General features: G+C 39.3%; 1 protein-coding gene across 2 annotated transcripts in view; it reads left to right on the forward strand.

Annotated features, from left to right (window-relative positions):
- The window catches only part of NR3C1 (nuclear receptor subfamily 3 group C member 1), a 73601-nt gene that overhangs the window by 39595 nt on the left and 17296 nt on the right, over positions 1–16710 (forward strand). For both annotated transcript variants that reach the window (XM_055717595.1, XM_055717596.1), the window contains 4 exons: positions 2972–3135; positions 7325–7441; positions 12070–12348; positions 15331–15475. In XM_055717595.1, coding sequence (XP_055573570.1) covers positions 2972–3135; positions 7325–7441; positions 12070–12348; positions 15331–15475 — 705 coding nt within the window. The remainder of the gene's footprint in view (positions 1–2971; positions 3136–7324; positions 7442–12069; positions 12349–15330; positions 15476–16710) is intronic.

Here is a 16710-nt window from a genome sequence, read left to right on the forward strand (position 1 = left end):
AATTTTTTTATTGCATGTGACACTAAAATTTTAATTCCTTTTTCCAAATGAATCAGTAAGCTGGGGGCAACGGGGGAATGCTGCAACAAACAATGGAAGAAAGTAATATATGTATTGCCTGAAAGGAAGCAAAGCTTTGTAGTCAAAATTATTTGTCTTAATTAGACAGGAAAGCTGTGAGGGAGCAAAGAACCAAGTACAGTTTCTCAAGCCTGAGAATGCCCTCTCGTCCCTGGATTCCATCGAACTCTGAGTGGAGCTCCCAAGGAGCTGTGGGTGCTGTAGCCCCGTGCCCGCGGCAACGTGCATCGCACAGCAGGCTGGGGTGCCTGGTGGGGCGCTCTGGCAGCCCTGGGGGTGTGCTCTGCACCTCCAAGGGCTACCAGAGGGCATGGAGGCCTTGCCTCTGCATACAGAGTAAAGCTGAGATCTGCTGGAAGAGGCAGAGCACCCAAAATGTGCAATGCTTGCATGGTCGGTGTTGAACATCTGCAGCAGCTCCCATTGTGTGGCAGGGGAAGGGTGTCTTCAGCCAGAGGCGCTGGGCATCCCTCAACTCCAAGCAGACGTTGGCTTGGGGTTGTAGCGTGCTTTTCTTCAAAGCATGTGCTGCATCTCAAGCTGTGTGTTGAGAAGGCAGGATTTCTGAAAAGCCTGGTTTGTATTAAGCAAACACCATCATGCTCAGCTTTGTGGTAAAAGGCAGAAGTAGATACGAATCCTCAGCTTCCTTAACTGTAAGGTTTCTTTTCCTTCAGACCCATAGCCATTGGCTTCCATCAGCTGATTTCCTCATCAGAGGAGATGGGGCCATGCAAAGGCCAGCTTCCAGCTTTACGGTATTTGTTCCTAGAGCACTGCTGCACCGAGGGACACAGACGTGCTTTGTAGAAATTAGGATGAATGTGTAATTAAGGATGTATGTTCTTAAGGGCATGACATAAAGTAACTGAGTTGAATTACATTCTGCCATTACTTGGATATTGAGTGCTGCATTGTGCAACCTTAGTATTTTATTATAGCTTTCTGCTCTTTAAAGGACGATCATTTAATTAGAAAACATACAGAAGCCATCACATGGATCATAAACAGGATTACAGTCTATTGGTAACTGCCACTTTAGCTGACAGACTGGCTAATGATAGCTGTCAGCCACTTGGTAGAGTCATAGAGTAGAAGTGTTGCAGCACTTCACCAATATTCTCTGAACACAAAGGAGCAATGTGATGGATTTCAGTTCTTTTCCAATTTCTGCAAAGAAACGTTCTTTCCTGGGTTGGCTTTTTTCTTCCCTTCTTCCTCAAGGTTGACTCATTCTACTTCATTCCCGCTTCCAGCCTTTCCTGTTGAAGCCTTCCCACCACCCTTGTTCTGGTAGTCATCTTCTCTTCACCTTCCCTCAGCTATTCCAGCATGTTTGAGCTGTTGCTATGTTCTTGTCTGTTTTTTTTATTTTTCTGCTCAGCTCTCTGCTCTATTTTAGATACAGGTCACCTTCTCCCCTAGCTCATATCAGATCCTGTTTTCAGGGGGGGGGGGGGGGGGGGCGGGGCGCTACATGTACCTTGGGCCTTTGTGTGCCTGTACTGTCTTGCGTTTTTTTCCCCCAAATACAAGTAATTTTTGCTTTTCTCTGACCTCTGGTTCCATATTTGTCGAAGTGTGAACTTCATTGACACGTTTATTCTGGTTTGACTTTTATCTCTCTGTATTTGAGTGGTAGGACTCTTGCTCCTTGGCTGCTTTTCTTATCGAACTCTCAGTAAGAGCAAACACAACAGCAAAAGCCCTCTGAGTCGCCAGACGGGCCATTTTTCAATTGCTTCATGGGGATGGGCCATATGGAGGTGACCTGTTCTAAAGTAAAGCCTCTCAGGTGGCTGAAGTGCTTTAATTTGGGCTGGAATTTTAAGGTTCTTGTGAATGTTTGAGGACTGTGGTTTGGGGTTTTTTTTGTTTTTCTTGGTTTGGGTTTTTTTTTAAAATGTGTGACCAAATCTGATCAGACTTTCTTTAGGAAAGGAAAAGCTAGCCCACTTACAAAGGTTAAGCCCACCCCAGGAACGTGGATCTTCTGGAGGGTTTAGGAGTAAAGGCACCAAAGTCTTTTAAAAAAAGTGGTATTCTCTAGCTTCATCTGGAAAGTGTCTGGAACCCAGTTGGACAGAATTTTCTGTGAATATGACTTTTAAGTTAAGCATACAGTATATAAATTGCATTTGAAAAGTTTTAAACTTTGTGAAAGTGAACTCAACAAAATGGGCCATGCGACAGGAGGTGCCGAGGTAGCCTTCAGCAGGTAGTCCGTCAGGTAAGGGCTGTACAGTTTAAAGGTGCTGAATAAGATTACCCTCTGCACTTCGGCACAACCACTGTTGGTTCATCCCTTATGGTTAGAAGCAGCTGGAAGGTGATTACAATAAATTGTTTATTGTTCTAACAATTTTATTTTTTTTTGTTAAAGAACTAACCCTTTATTTGTAGGTGGCCTGTATGTTTACATAGGAGAACCATATCCTAAAAATTTAGAATATATATTCTTTTCCTAAAATGCTGGGCTGAAATGATCATTTATTACTGTGAATATGTATCAATATATGACTTAGTTTGCACAGCTTCATACATGGTAGTATCTCAGTAGAAAAAACTGTAGTGATACTGGAAATGAAGCTCTTGTAGGACTCGATGCAGAGTGTAGGAAATGTGGCAGTAATGAAAACAATGCAGAATAAGAGTGTGTTTTAAGAGTCAGTTTTAAAGGCTAGGATAATTGTGCAAGAAACTTGACTTCAGAATCCATACGGCTCTACTTACTTACTGTTTACAAAGTTAATTAACTGTTTTAGTCTAGTGAACCATTTCTTGCAATCAGTTTCTTGCAGTTACAAATGTTATGAATATTATGTTTGCCAGTATCCCATAGATCTCAAATAAAAGTATTTTTATGCTGCACTTTTTTTTTTTCTTTTAGCCCTGGAATGAGATCAGATGTAAGCTCTTCTCCATCCACAACCTCAGCAACTACGGGACCACCTCCCAAGCTTTGTCTTGTTTGCTCTGATGAGGCCTCTGGGTGTCATTACGGTGTTCTTACTTGTGGCAGCTGCAAAGTGTTCTTCAAAAGAGCTGTGGAAGGTAAGATTTAAAAATACAAAATCCACATATCATCCATATTCAAATCCAGTAGTCTATTTGATCTTACTGGAACCCATGGTTTTGCTAGAATCCTACTGGAAAATCCCTTCCATTATATCACTGATCTTTTCATAGTAAATAACATTGATAATGGTGTATTATCTGAAGCATAGATTCCATTTACATTTATAAAATGCTCCCATTCACTCACAGTGTAAAAGGATGTATTGTTGTCTTGGCTTTTTGTTTCTTTTCTTTTCATTCATTGTTGTTTCTGTTTATTTGTCCTATTTATATACAGATATTTGTGCATTAGATTTGTGGAGTTTGTGATTTTTAAGTTTAATTAGCTGTTTGGCGTATAAAGCTGTACATGAAACTTGATAAATCTGTTGCCTGCAGGTTATGATCATTTTACAGTTTTTCCTATAAGCATTATTGGTTAAATTACATGCATGCCCATGTGTTATTTGCAAGGGTAACTAGGTAACGGGAACGTGTGTGGTTTTGCACTGTAGAGATTCTTCTCTAATCACAGGAAGAAAATAATTCTGGAAAATAGAGATGATGGAACGCTAAATGTGAATCTGTGGAGTGTATAGCAGAATAAGTAATCTGTGATTTTGGGGCTACATAAGTAGTCATTTTATCGTGAACTAGGATGTACCTCAATGTCTGACCCTTTGCAGAGAGATGTGGAAAAGTTAGAGTATATTCTCAGTGTCTCTGAAAGGGTAGAGATTCCTCTATTCTAAAATTACATCGTTTTTAGTTACATCCTTACAGGGTTTCCTGTCTCCTACGTTCTTTATGCAGCTTTTACTGGGTATTTTGAAGTGAATCAGACTATCATTTTCTGCTAACGTTTTTGCAAGCTGGGTTTCACTGGAGAAGAGGGAAGGCTGCTTTGACAGCCACCATTCAGTCTTTTCAGAAGAAGCACTTTCTCCCAATTCCCAGAACACTGGATGCAGTAGGGAGCTCCCTGGAAATGCAGAGCTTGTCAGGGAGATCGGAAAAGTCAAGTTCTTGCCGCAGTTTTTGCTAGTCGCAAGGGGAAAGGATGTCAGCTCTGCGGGAAGCTGAAGCTGTTTCTGAAGTATAACGAGACAACATGAGCTCAAGTGCAAAGCACTGAGTTGCTTGGGCTTTGTGTGACTCCCAGCTGGTCCTGCGTGGAGTTATGGTCCCATTTAGAGCCAGGCTCTTTATGTGAAGCAAATAATCATCTGTGCCTTTGATTAAAAAAAGGTCACTGGATGCCCCTCAGAATTATTATTATATGGCAGCTGCAGATACATCATAGCAATGGTTTTGCCTGTCCTCAAGCTTAAACAAATCACGAAAGTTTTGATACATGAAGAAATCAACCCAGTAATTCCTTTAGATCACTGATACAACTTGCCACATCCTACATCAGCTGTATTAATGTTAAAAATGTAAGCAGGCTTGTAGCTGAAAAATTGCAGTATCTTCCCCAAGGTTTACCTCTCTTTTCATTTTTATTGTTCTATAAATTATCCCAACCTCAATCCTTTTCATGAGGTATTGTGGATGTTTTCAGAAGCTCTTCCAGAATCTGTTAGTTCTAGTATTCACTTCAAGGAACAAATAATTTGATATTTCTCTTTTAGGCATTTTTCTTACTGGGAGCATATGTAAAAAGACTGTTTCTGCAATATCCTTCTTATTAATAGCTGCCAGGCACCTGTTAGTATGCAGATTGAGCTGACTTTGCACATTGGTTTTCCAGCCTGAAACCTTTTTTTTGTACCTTTGTCTACACGCATGTGTACTGTGATACAAATAGTCACAGAAACTGAAAGTATCAGTATCTAAAAAATCAATATAAAGCGTGTTTCCTTCAGCAAAGAGCAGAACTAGAGGAGAGGAGGAAGCATGAAGGTGGGAAAGCAACTGTATATTTAAACACAGTTCTTGACATAAATCTGCTTTTCTTTGAGAACCCTGGGTGGCCAAAGCCATCTTCTAGAATAGAATCATTTAGGTTGGAAATGACCTTTAAGATCACAGAGTCCAACTGTTAACCCAGCGCTGCCAAGCCCACCACTGTACCGTGTCCCTAAGCACTGCATCTACATGTCTGTTAAATCCCTCCAGGGATGACAACTCCACCGCTTCCCTCAGCAGCCTGTTAGAGCTCTTGACAACCCCCTCGGTGAAGAAATTTTTGGTGCTTCAGAGCCCTTGAGGTTCAGTTTCTCCATTTGGAGAACCAACCCCATTCATCTCTAGTGTTACCTCCACCCTGCTGCCAACCTCCTTCTTCGCCACTCTCCCACCTCCTCACCCTGCTTCAGATCCTCACACCTTCCCCCCACTTCACCTCTGCCTCCTGCTGTGATCCAGATTGTTCTTCAGCATTTTTAATTTCATCTTCCAGCATCCTTTGTCTGCAATTTCTAATCTTTCTATATGCTGGTGTGCTCAAATGAGCAAAGACTTGGTTCAGTCTCAGTGCTTCAGAGCCCCAGGCGCCGACTTGAGCTGCGATGCAATGTTGAAGAGTGTCCAACCTCTGTAAAGTGCCCGTCTGCCGTAAATCCCCTTGGAAACATTTCTGTTTGCTCACTACCAGTTTTTACCAATGTATTGTTTGTGAAGTATCATTGGGTTTTGAGCAGCAAAGAACTGAAATGCATGCCTCTGTACAACTGGCACGTCCTCTGGGCAGCAGTCAGAGGTGAAGCAGAAGGTGACATCAACTTCCCTTCATTCTTCCACAGAATGTTGATGTGACAAGGAGTCTTTAATATAACGTAATACAGAGAAATAATGCAGGTTTCACCTAAAAAAAAGCAATAATAGGTAAACAGTAAATATAAGAAGCCAAACGATAACTTCACTGAGATGAGGCTGTTGGGGGGGGGGGGAAATGGAACAGCTCAGGAAAATCTACACCTGAAGCATATGTACAGACTGTGAAACCATGGGCTCATTGAACATCTTTGTGAGACAAGAAATTGTAGGCTCTGTTCTATTGCAATGATGACATATATTCATCAGTTTGTGTTTCATGTGTGCATGCATGTATATTTGTTCTATACATACTAGTATGCTAATGGCACACAGAATCATGAATCATGGATTTATTTTCCGAGTTACGTTAAAAACCAGGAGTATACAAGGGACAGTAAGGCTTCCTCTTCTTCAGATGAAAAAGGCAGAGGAGGTTCATTCAGAAAAACCTTCAAGGCTTCCTCAGAATATCAACTTGAAACGCTTCACTGGTGAAGTTTGAATAAAGCCACAGTAATGGACTCTGCATACCTGTAATTTTCACAGCTGACATGAAACAAATTCCTTAACCAAGCTCTTTTTCTGTGAGAAGATTGTTGGACTCCATTGTTAATAAGTCAGTATTCGGAAAATGTTTGTTTCTCGCAACATTATACTACCAGAACTTTGAAAACAGTGGAAAAGCCTAGCTTGCAGCTTTCTGCCCTCTAAAGAAATACGTTGTTTGATCCTTGTCTGGGAGAAGGGTATAACTTTTAGTAATACCTTTCTCTAAATAAGTTATATTGATACATGTATTCATATAATTCAAATAATTAAGAATAGACACTACTCTTCTGTTGCCTTGCACTTAACAGCTAAGAAATAAAGTTATTTTAATTCATGTGGTTCAAGTTGCCATGTTTCTAGGGTCAGTTTTGCTCCAAATCTGTAAATCCATAAAAATGTCAGGGAACTTGGTTTGCCCAGTTCAGGCTTTGTGTTAAACAAGGAGGAGGTTTCACGACTTTCAAAATGATAAGAAGCTGTGCCTGTGTATCTGTAGAAATGTTGCATGTATACTTTATAAATGGCTTTATGGATGTTACTTACATCTCTTACAAAACTAGGAAAATTGGAAATGTGCTGTAGAAGATAGCTTTAATAAATATAAGAGAAAAATAGTTTTTAAAATAGAATTTGCCTGATGTTTACAAATAGAAAATAGAATTTTTACCTAAATTAATTGGCTTTGGTGTCTAAACATGAGAAATATGTTTTGTGTATAGTTCTATGAAAACATGTGGATACTGATCTTATTTTTGCAAGAGATGAAGTGCAGTAAGCAAAGGTGTTATATAGTCCTTGGATCCTTAACGTTACTGAAAGAATGACTTCATCTGCTACTCTGTAGAGTATACAGTTATTCTATATGTTTTTGTGAATACAGGGCAGCACAACTATCTCTGCGCTGGGAGAAACGACTGCATTATTGACAAAATTCGGAGGAAAAACTGTCCAGCATGCCGTTATCGGAAATGTCTTCAAGCTGGCATGAACCTTGAAGGTAACTTAAAATGTTCAAATCTCCTTTTTATTTTTGAGTCCTAGACAATAAAGGTGTGGCTGCCTATGAACCTGATACAATTATTTGAGCACCACTTTAATATAATAGAAGTAAGTACCGCATTTTATGGTGTGTATGAGCATTTTAATGAAAAGCAAGTTCGGTTTTTTTACACTAAAATTTCTCCTACACTTTTCTGTCCATATTCAGTTGCTCTGTCTCTCAGTATATTCAGCAGAAGTGAGTCATACACACAAAACAGGGTTATTTTTTATTCCTGTCAGCATATATATCTTGTGGCTTTTTTTCCTGAATCTGAGATGGCAGAGCTCTAGGAGAACACTTGTAGGGAAGTGTGATGCCTGCCCATTCTAACCCAGGAGGGTGACCTGACACTGAAACCACAGATGAGAGGGAAAGCCCAGAGACAATGATAGGAAGTTGGAGTCAGGCGTACATCTTCAAACTGAAAAGGAATGTATTTTTGTTCATGCTGTGGATTCTTCTTAAATGCCTGTCAGAATCTCTCTAGAAAAGATAGGTTAAATTTAAATGTACCAGTACTTATTTGTTCTCTGCGAAGTCCTGGATGGCTTATGAGAAACTGAAGACCACATCAACTGGAGATTTAGCAGCAGTTGTAAAATGGCATAAAACATTTTTATTAGTGTCAGCTATGTTTTATGCTTGATATTTCTTCCTTGAGATGTAGAGATTAACACAGTACTTACTAGTGTAGTTATCATGGTGATACTTGTATAATCAAAATTGTCAGATCAAGATGTCAAAAATATATGTCAGACACAAATGCGAGCAGAGTTTCATTTCAGTCAACAATAATATCCTTTGGTAAAATGTAAGTAGTTAACTAAGTTAGGTAGATGATACACATACTGGAGTCTATGTCAGCACATCCTTTCTCTTCTGCTTCCATCCTCTCTCAGGAGGATGAATCACCAGTTTCTCTGCCCCGCAGGTGGCTCTCCATGCCCCTTCCTTCAGAGCAAAGGGAAAAAAGCTGACTGTCTGAAATGTTACCCCTTGTATGACACGCTTACGAGTACATCCCGTACTTGAGGGTACAGATTTGCAGGGAGGAAGGGATGTTGCCAGTGTTCTGTGTGCAGGATATGGTGGTACATCTCTTAACAGCCAAAGACTACAATAGTAGTGTCTAACATAAACCCGTAAAGTACATGAGGTTGTCAGTGAATGTCTCCCAGTAGCTAGATTCAGCTTTTAGATGTTCCCAGTGGGCTGAACCCTGCACTTGAGAGATAATAGCAGGGTGGGCCACTTGCCCACTCTTGGTGTTCGAGATCAATGGGGCTGGTGTAGCCAGTAGCAAGTAGAGGTAACAGTAAAGCCTCAACCCCACAATTTTCATTTTGAAGAGGAAGACGTTTTTTTTCTACTTTTTCTGTCCATAATTGTTTTCAGAAAACATGTATCATAGTCATATATTTATCTATATGAATAAAGCACTTTATTATGTATATTACCCTAATAGTATGCCTTTCCATTCTGGCATCAATTTATGTGGATACTTTTTAAAGTAGACACCAATACAGGTACCTCAGGCTCTAGGACATGTTATTTGAGTTGCCTTTCTGCACCAAAGAAAATTAAAATTGAACGACGTCTGACACTTGCCACTTTTCCACATGTAGTTTGGAGCCCTTCCATTGATGGTTTGTTTGCTCGAATTTTGGCACAGAAGATCCTAGAGAATAGTGACTTTTTGGAGGATGGATATTATAACATAAGTTGTTGGGAAAACGGGGGGGGAGGGGTTTTGTGTCTCTGAAGGGGAAGGAGATCTAGAAACTCGGCAATGCAAAAATGGAAGAACCCAAGGTAGTGTGAAACAGTGAAAAACAACCATGAAAACAACGATTTATTGGACAGTTCTGAACAGATGGTGAATTGGTCGTACAGAACTCGTAGGAAAAGTCATCAGATGTATCCTCAGTGCATAAATAGTGGTTATAAGCAAAGCAGTTAATGGATAGCAAGATATCACAATATCCTGCCATGTCAATCTGAAGGCCCCTTTCACTTAGCCTTCCTTGCTGATAGGCTTCTTCCATGAATCTGTCCAGTCACATTTTGAATATCTCTAGGTTTCTGATACCTTTAGTGAATTTCACTGTTAGATATTGGGTAGGAGATTAACTTATTTTTAAACAAATAAATGTACACATAAAGTCTACCATGCAGTATTCTGATTCTTGCCTGTGCTTGTGCTGAGACAAAAGTGGCTCCTTCTACAAGAGAAAGATATTACTTGATAACTTTCTTTTGTAGGCAGGTTTATCTTCATTCACACCTTCAGCCCTGCTTATCACCCTTTTCTGGAACTTTCTTGTTTCTATTGCATGGGATTTTTTTTGAGTGTAGGAACAGGAAAAATGTATAACTATCAAACTAACAGAGATGTATGCAGTAGAATAATGGTATTTTCTATTACAGCCTTTATTTCCTTGAATTCTCGTTTCCACTGTCATCGTTAATTGACCCTAGGCTTTCCTTGGCACCCTTTCTCTGTCTGATGTGTTTGAAGAAAAGATTTATTGTTCGGGTTTATGCCTGTAAAAAGTAATCTCATAACATTTTTGGCCTTTCATACTGTATTTTATATTTAAACTGTTGGCAATTTATGAGGTTTTTTCTGCCATCTTCATTTTGAATTTTTTTCAGTTTTTTGAAGGATCTCTTCCTCTTTCTAACAGTATTCATTGCCCTCCTCTGTAATTCCCATGGGTTTTGCCATGATAAATCCTATTTTAGAAGTGAGGTGGACGGTCTCGTGTCTGTCTGGCAGCGTGTGGCCCTGAGCAGTGGCTGGGGTGCTGCGCCCCCCCCAGACAGTGAGTGGGCCATCTGCCCCACCGCGGGATGGGAAGCCTTTGCAGCTCCCTGGATGCCAGACTGCAGGGGCACGCGTTTGGTTTGGTTGTTCATTTGTTGGGGTTTTTTGGGTGGGGTTGTTTTGGTTGGTTGGGTTTTTGTTTTGTTGTTTTTTTTTTTTTTGGGGGGGGGGGGAGCTGTTCACAGAAAATCTTGGATGCTCTTATTTCCATGCAGAATTTATCTGCGTGGTTTATCTTCTTTTCCCTGCCGAGTTATCTGCATGGTTTATCTTCTGTGACTTGCCCTGAGGAGCTGTTTTTAAATTTGTGGTATTTTTCTATTTGAAAATAAATTGTGAAGAAATACATCATCTCAACCTTTTTTTGTCAGTTACGACTATATATCTAAGTCGGGTCTAGTAGCATAGCCTAATAAAAATTCTTGCATAATACTTTGTCTTATCAGATCTGTTTCTTTTGATTATAATTATACCAGACTTTCTGGACTGGAAAAGCTCTATACCAAGTGTCTGCATTAAGCTGAAGGCATGTGCATGTAAATTTAAGTCAGAGCAGTTTGTTTGCTTTTGAGAACAAGGATAATGGGGCAGAAAATGCCAGAATGTTGAAAGGATTTTGGAGCAGCCATTTCAAAACAGATGAGAACAACAAGAAGCTCTTTGCCCCAAGGAAATAACTGTTGCTGTTCCCCCATGACAGTCTTGGCAGATGTGGCCTGTGTATAAGCCTTTGGGAAAGTGCAATTTGTACAAGGTCCATAGAGGGTTTCTTATCTTTAGCAGTTAGTTTCTAAAGTCTCTATCCCAGCCAGTGGGAGAAACGGGGTCAGGAGGGGAATTTTCTATGTTGTTAAGCTACAGTTGGCGCATTTCTGATGATTAGAGATTCTGAATAGGTCAATAGAAACTCAGTGTATGAAACCATATTACATGATGCTTTTATGTGCTAGTGATTTATCTCTGAAGTTGCAGAACAGAAAACAATTAAATTAGTTGAGACACAGGAAAAGAACTGGGTTTCATTTTGGTCTCTGTTAAATAGTGCGCTCGGTGTAGCAGACTGCATCCAGGAGAGCTGAAAGCCAAGTAGAAGACTCCACTATTGACAATATGCTCATAAAATTGTTGCTCCAACTTTTTTTAGTTTACAGTTAACATCTCTGTGTGATGTTTTATTTATTTGGCAAATGAGTTTTACGGTTTAATTACACAGCAATTATTTATATGCAAGAGGGTTGGCAAGAGAAAAATCTCCTCTGGCAGTATTTTCCAAAAAATATTTTCCCTGGCTCAAGAGACTGAGGAATTTATTACCCGTTAAATACTGGGGGTGGGTGTCCCTTTCTTCTGCACTGTTTGTATACTTAGTATCTTAAGGAACTTACAAAGTGCACAGTTCTGAAAATATTTAGGAACAGGTGTCATGCTGTCACATGGAGTTTCACTGAAATGTAATTGCATGTAATAGAAATCGTAGGATCAGGCCTTGTAACATACCTGTAGGCGTTATCTAACATTTTGAAACATTAACATGAATGTGACTTTCACTAAAACGTAAACTAAACTGATTTTCACAGGAAGCATGATTAGAATTAGTGTGACATTATTTGCAGTTTTATGAAAAAAATGCTTTAAAATTTTCAGTTGCCTGATCTACAACTGCAGGAAAACGTCAGCAGCATTTCCTTTGTTACATTTTTATTGCTGTGCAGTCACTTTCCATTATCTAACCTGTGACTTACCAAAACTTTCCCAGCTCGAAAAACAAAGAAGAAGATAAAAGGAATTCAGCAGACTAACGTAACAGGAACACGGGATGTTTCTGAAACTCCTGGAAACAAGAGCATCGTTCCTGCGTCCCTGCCGCAGCTGACCCCGACCCTGGTTTCCCTGCTGGAGGTGATTGAGCCAGAGGTGCTGTACTCGGGCTACGACAGCACGCTGCCAGACTCCAGCTGGAGGATACTGTCAACACTCAACATGTTGGGAGGCCGGCAAGTAGTAGCTGCAGTGAAGTGGGCAAAGGCAATACCAGGTAACAGGCAAATACATTAATTACAAAGTGTAGTCTTTTTATTGTGCTTAAAATCTGCCTTTTGTATTTGGTCTCCTTCAGAGCCTTTGCAGATGAAGTTTTAGTAATGTTTGGGCTTACTCATGTCTCACTGGAGTGGAAAAGCAGGAAAAAATACAGATGCAAAAATGTATTTACTACAATTACAAGTTAGGTCATTTTCCATGAACCCTTGAACCACTGAGTGTTAAAATTTATATTAAAATGGAGATTTGGCTTTAGAAGTAATATAGACAACTATTTTTATGAGCTCTAGCTCCACCTCTTAAATAATTACTTCTTGAATACTTTCAGCAATGAGGTTCTCTTGACTTTTACAGACTGGTACTGCTGTAATGGCTTGTCTGGGCCTGCATTTGTGTATGGTTCTTTTTTTACTACCCCTCACCACATCTGTAGTTTTTTCCTGGCTGGGAATAGACATTTGAGTGTCCAGTTTCAGCATGGAAGTCAAGGTGTTCATTTTCTCTCAAGCACTGTAGCTACGCAATTATAAACTGCCTGTCACCTGGGGAATGTGGAAGGTTTGGTGCTATCTTGGCTCCCTCCTGAAGACACAGTTAGCAGCTGCCTTACTGAAGAAGTGATGTCAGATCTCCCGCCTCGGACATAACACATAGCATCCCATAGCATGTCTCTGGGGAGAGGCCAGGGCCAAAAGTAAAGCTGTAGATCTGTTTATTCCTGGCAGAGAAAAGGCTGGCGTTTTCCTCCCTTTCACTTTTACTCAGTTCCATCGACTACCTGATTGCACAAACCCTAGCAAAAAGACCTCCATCATGCGTATGTGGCCCAATAATAACATCACAGAATAAATCTGCCAAAAAAAAAAGAAAAAGTCTAAGAATTAAATTTATGAGTCGTAGTGGTGCCTCTTTTGAGTCAGGGGGAAATAAATTAACAGTGGAAAAGAAAGGCTGGTAAACTCAAATATGTGACCAGTAGAGATGTGAATAAAGACACTTGAATGTCTGAGGGCTATTCTGCAATAGTGAATTAAGCTGAATTAGCTAAGATCTACATTAGAAGTTCACATGCACACACTATCTTCTGGGACAGATCTTTAGGAGACCATCTGGTATTCACCAACACAGATTTAGGTACCCTTTTTGTAAAACAGTTGTGTGTTCGTAATCTCTTCTGAAAAGTTTCCCTAATTAGACAAAGCCTTCAGGTGAGGACATATGCTCTTAAGGAAAATGCCAATCTTCTCTTTAACAATGACATCAATAGGAGCTGTTCTTACCACTTTTTATCTTGTTTGTTTGTTTGCTAAGATAGTTCTTCATGAGTGTTTAATTTGCATATACTGCTCCTGGTTGTATGCTGTCAGACATACTAACAGTAAACCAGCATTGGTTGCCAAACCCTGTAGTTGGGGTTCCAGAATTTCTTGAGAAGTGTTTGAGCAAAGATTTGACCCAGTAAGTTTTAAATAACTTTGAAACACTTTGGTTGTATTTTAGAAGTGGTAAATGGCAGTTACTGCTGTCTCCAAAGCCAGAAGCTTTTTCTGAAGTTGTTAGACATACCAGGGTTTCATTATTTATTAATCTGAATGCTGTCTGTTTGCACATTGTCAGGAACCAGCAGTTACGAGCTCTTCAGATGTCAGATGCTTAATAAAATTAAATAAAATCAACTTGAATTCAGACCTTAATAATGATTCAATATGGCACAGTACTTAGATTCTGCCAACATTTAGCAGCAAATAGGAAGTAGTGTTGCTAATTAAAAGCTGCCAACATTTTAAGACTATTGGAGGGACCAGTTTTCAGATTTTACACATTTCCTCATTGTTTAATTGGCTCTGTTCATGCTACGTATTAGAATTATAAGATTAGAAGCAGTTAATGATGGTGAGTAATGCAATACATATTTTGTTAAGGTCAGTGTACAACTGTTGTTGAATAAGAACAAAATTTGACATTAAACCATTTATTGTCTAGTGGACTGCCCTCACAAAAGGTAAAAAATACTGTTATTTTTGGAAGCTAGCCCAACGAATTATAGTGTATCTTTATTAAATATAATTGTTGTCTTCTGTAACCTATGTAACTGACCATCAGTTCCAGATTAAGTGCACACATGTATTCTGATTTTATTTTTATTTTAATATTAACATCCCTTTTTACTACCTGTAGTACCTATTAAGACTTAGCCATCTGGTGTTCTGTCCGTCCAGAATGTAACTAATGTCATGATTGTCAGAGCCCAGGGCTTTCGGGGTGCATGTATTTTTGTAGATTGGGTACTGAGAATTTATTTTGAACTGTATATATCTTAAGTGTGACTATAATGCATAATGCAGAGTTCAGGAGTTACTCTTTCTGTTGCTTTCTTTTGCTATTTTTCAGTGTTATGTATGTTTTGTATGGTTGACAGTTACACATTCAAACCAGATCAAGATTGAGTTATACTGGAGCTTTCTATTCCAGCCTTCCAAGATTCATACGTAGTCATATTGTCCAGAAAACATAACTGGAGTCCTGTGGTTATGAACACTGAATTTCTACATATGTGAAATCTGACATAGGCAAAGGATTGCTTGATAGTATACTAAGTATTTGAATGTAACTTTAGTAGCTGGAAAATAGCATTGAAATTCTGCACCCCTTTTAAAGTGCGTTTCTTTTGTCCAGCAAGAACTTTCTCATAAGATATGTCTTACTGTTGTAATTTCTTTTCTTCTTCCACCAAAAATCTAGTCTAAAATACTGACTGAATCAGGTGACTGTAAAATTGCAAGAAATTTTGTTATTTCAGGTACAGTCATCACAGTAACAGAAATTTTTATGAAGTACACTTGTAAAAGTGATAATCTGCATTGATAATGCAGAAGTTGGACTTTTGATAACCATGGTCCTTTTCCAAGTTATGGGTGGTTTTTGTCTTTTGTTTGCCACTGATACTGTCACAGCTCAATTTTATTTTTTTTCCCAGGTTTCCGAAATTTACATCTGGATGACCAAATGACCCTTCTGCAGTACTCGTGGATGTTCCTAATGGCTTTCGCGTTAGGATGGAGATCATATAAACAATCCAATGGAAATCTCCTGTGCTTTGCACCAGATCTCATTATTAACGAGTAAGAAAGACGTTAGTCATTTTCATAGTTTCTTAGGGTGATACTGCATGCTCCATGCAGTATTTCTGGGGTTTGCACTTGGGGTGAATCTCTGGGTAGCAAATTCTTGGAACAGATCACAAATCAGTCTGGCATTTGCAACTTGTTTTTCTTTTAGGAGATTGCTTAGTGTTTTTAAGTCAAATGAAAGAAAGGTATTTTTGCTATTAAGTGTATTTATATCCAGAAGTTTTTGTGGGAGATGTTTGTATTGAAATGTTCCATATTGTGACTGTTCCTGCAGCATTCATTATAATCCTTCATTTTATCAGAGCCGACACAGTTGAAGCTAAAAATATATCTGGGATGGAGAGAAAAGTTTGGCAAATTGCGTAATGTTCTGTATGGTTATTGTGTAAAAGTGATAGTACGGTCCTACCAGTTTCGTGGAATTCTCGATCAGTTAAACATTTATATCTGAGCCTGATTAAAATCTGGCTAAAAAGACAAAGCTACAAATGGCAAAAAATATTTGATTTGTATTAATTTGTTGAACTTTGTTATCACCTTTCAAGGAAAGTCGAATTTGCTAGAATATTTGGACATCTTTTTTGTTGTACTGTGTATCGTTTTTCCTTGTATTTTTCAAACTTGTGTTGTGCAGTAATTCTGTATTGTAGAGGAGTGAGAGAGGGAATTTGGGATTGTCAAGGTGATGGGCAGAAGCCTTAGTTTGACATGCAGAAGGAAAAAACGTTTTGCACAGAAATATGCATAGTTCAAAGGTGTAGTAGCAGATCAGGTTAGATTATCCCTTTCTGCCTCCAGTCTGGAGAGCAAACCCTCCATCTCAACCTTCTCCCATGGGGATGTATTTGGGAATTGGTCCCGATGGGCTGTCATGCTTGCCTGCCTTTGAAGCCATTTCAGCAGCTGTGTCCTTCAGTGCGTATATTAAAAAGCTGCTTCTTCAAGCAGGTGGAAGAGTTGTCTGTGTAGTCTGTAACAAACCTTTCAAGTGAACTTTCAGTCTTGCAATGCCAGTGATGTTAGCAATATTTATAAAGGCATTTTGTCTCTATTTTGAATTAGTTGCTGAAAATGCTTTGTGGATGTAAATCTTCGAGGTTGCTGGCCAGAGCCATTCAAAACCTAGTTTACCCATCTGTAGATTCCAATTAAAGCAATGTTATCACTATGGATTTGCCATTTCTTTTGTTCATGAAATGGTATAGCCCATTTGTGGGGCCTGTAAC

This window comes from Falco cherrug, chromosome 8 (assembly GCF_023634085.1).
Source record: "Falco cherrug isolate bFalChe1 chromosome 8, bFalChe1.pri, whole genome shotgun sequence".
NCBI lineage: Eukaryota > Metazoa > Chordata > Aves > Falconiformes > Falconidae > Falco > Falco cherrug.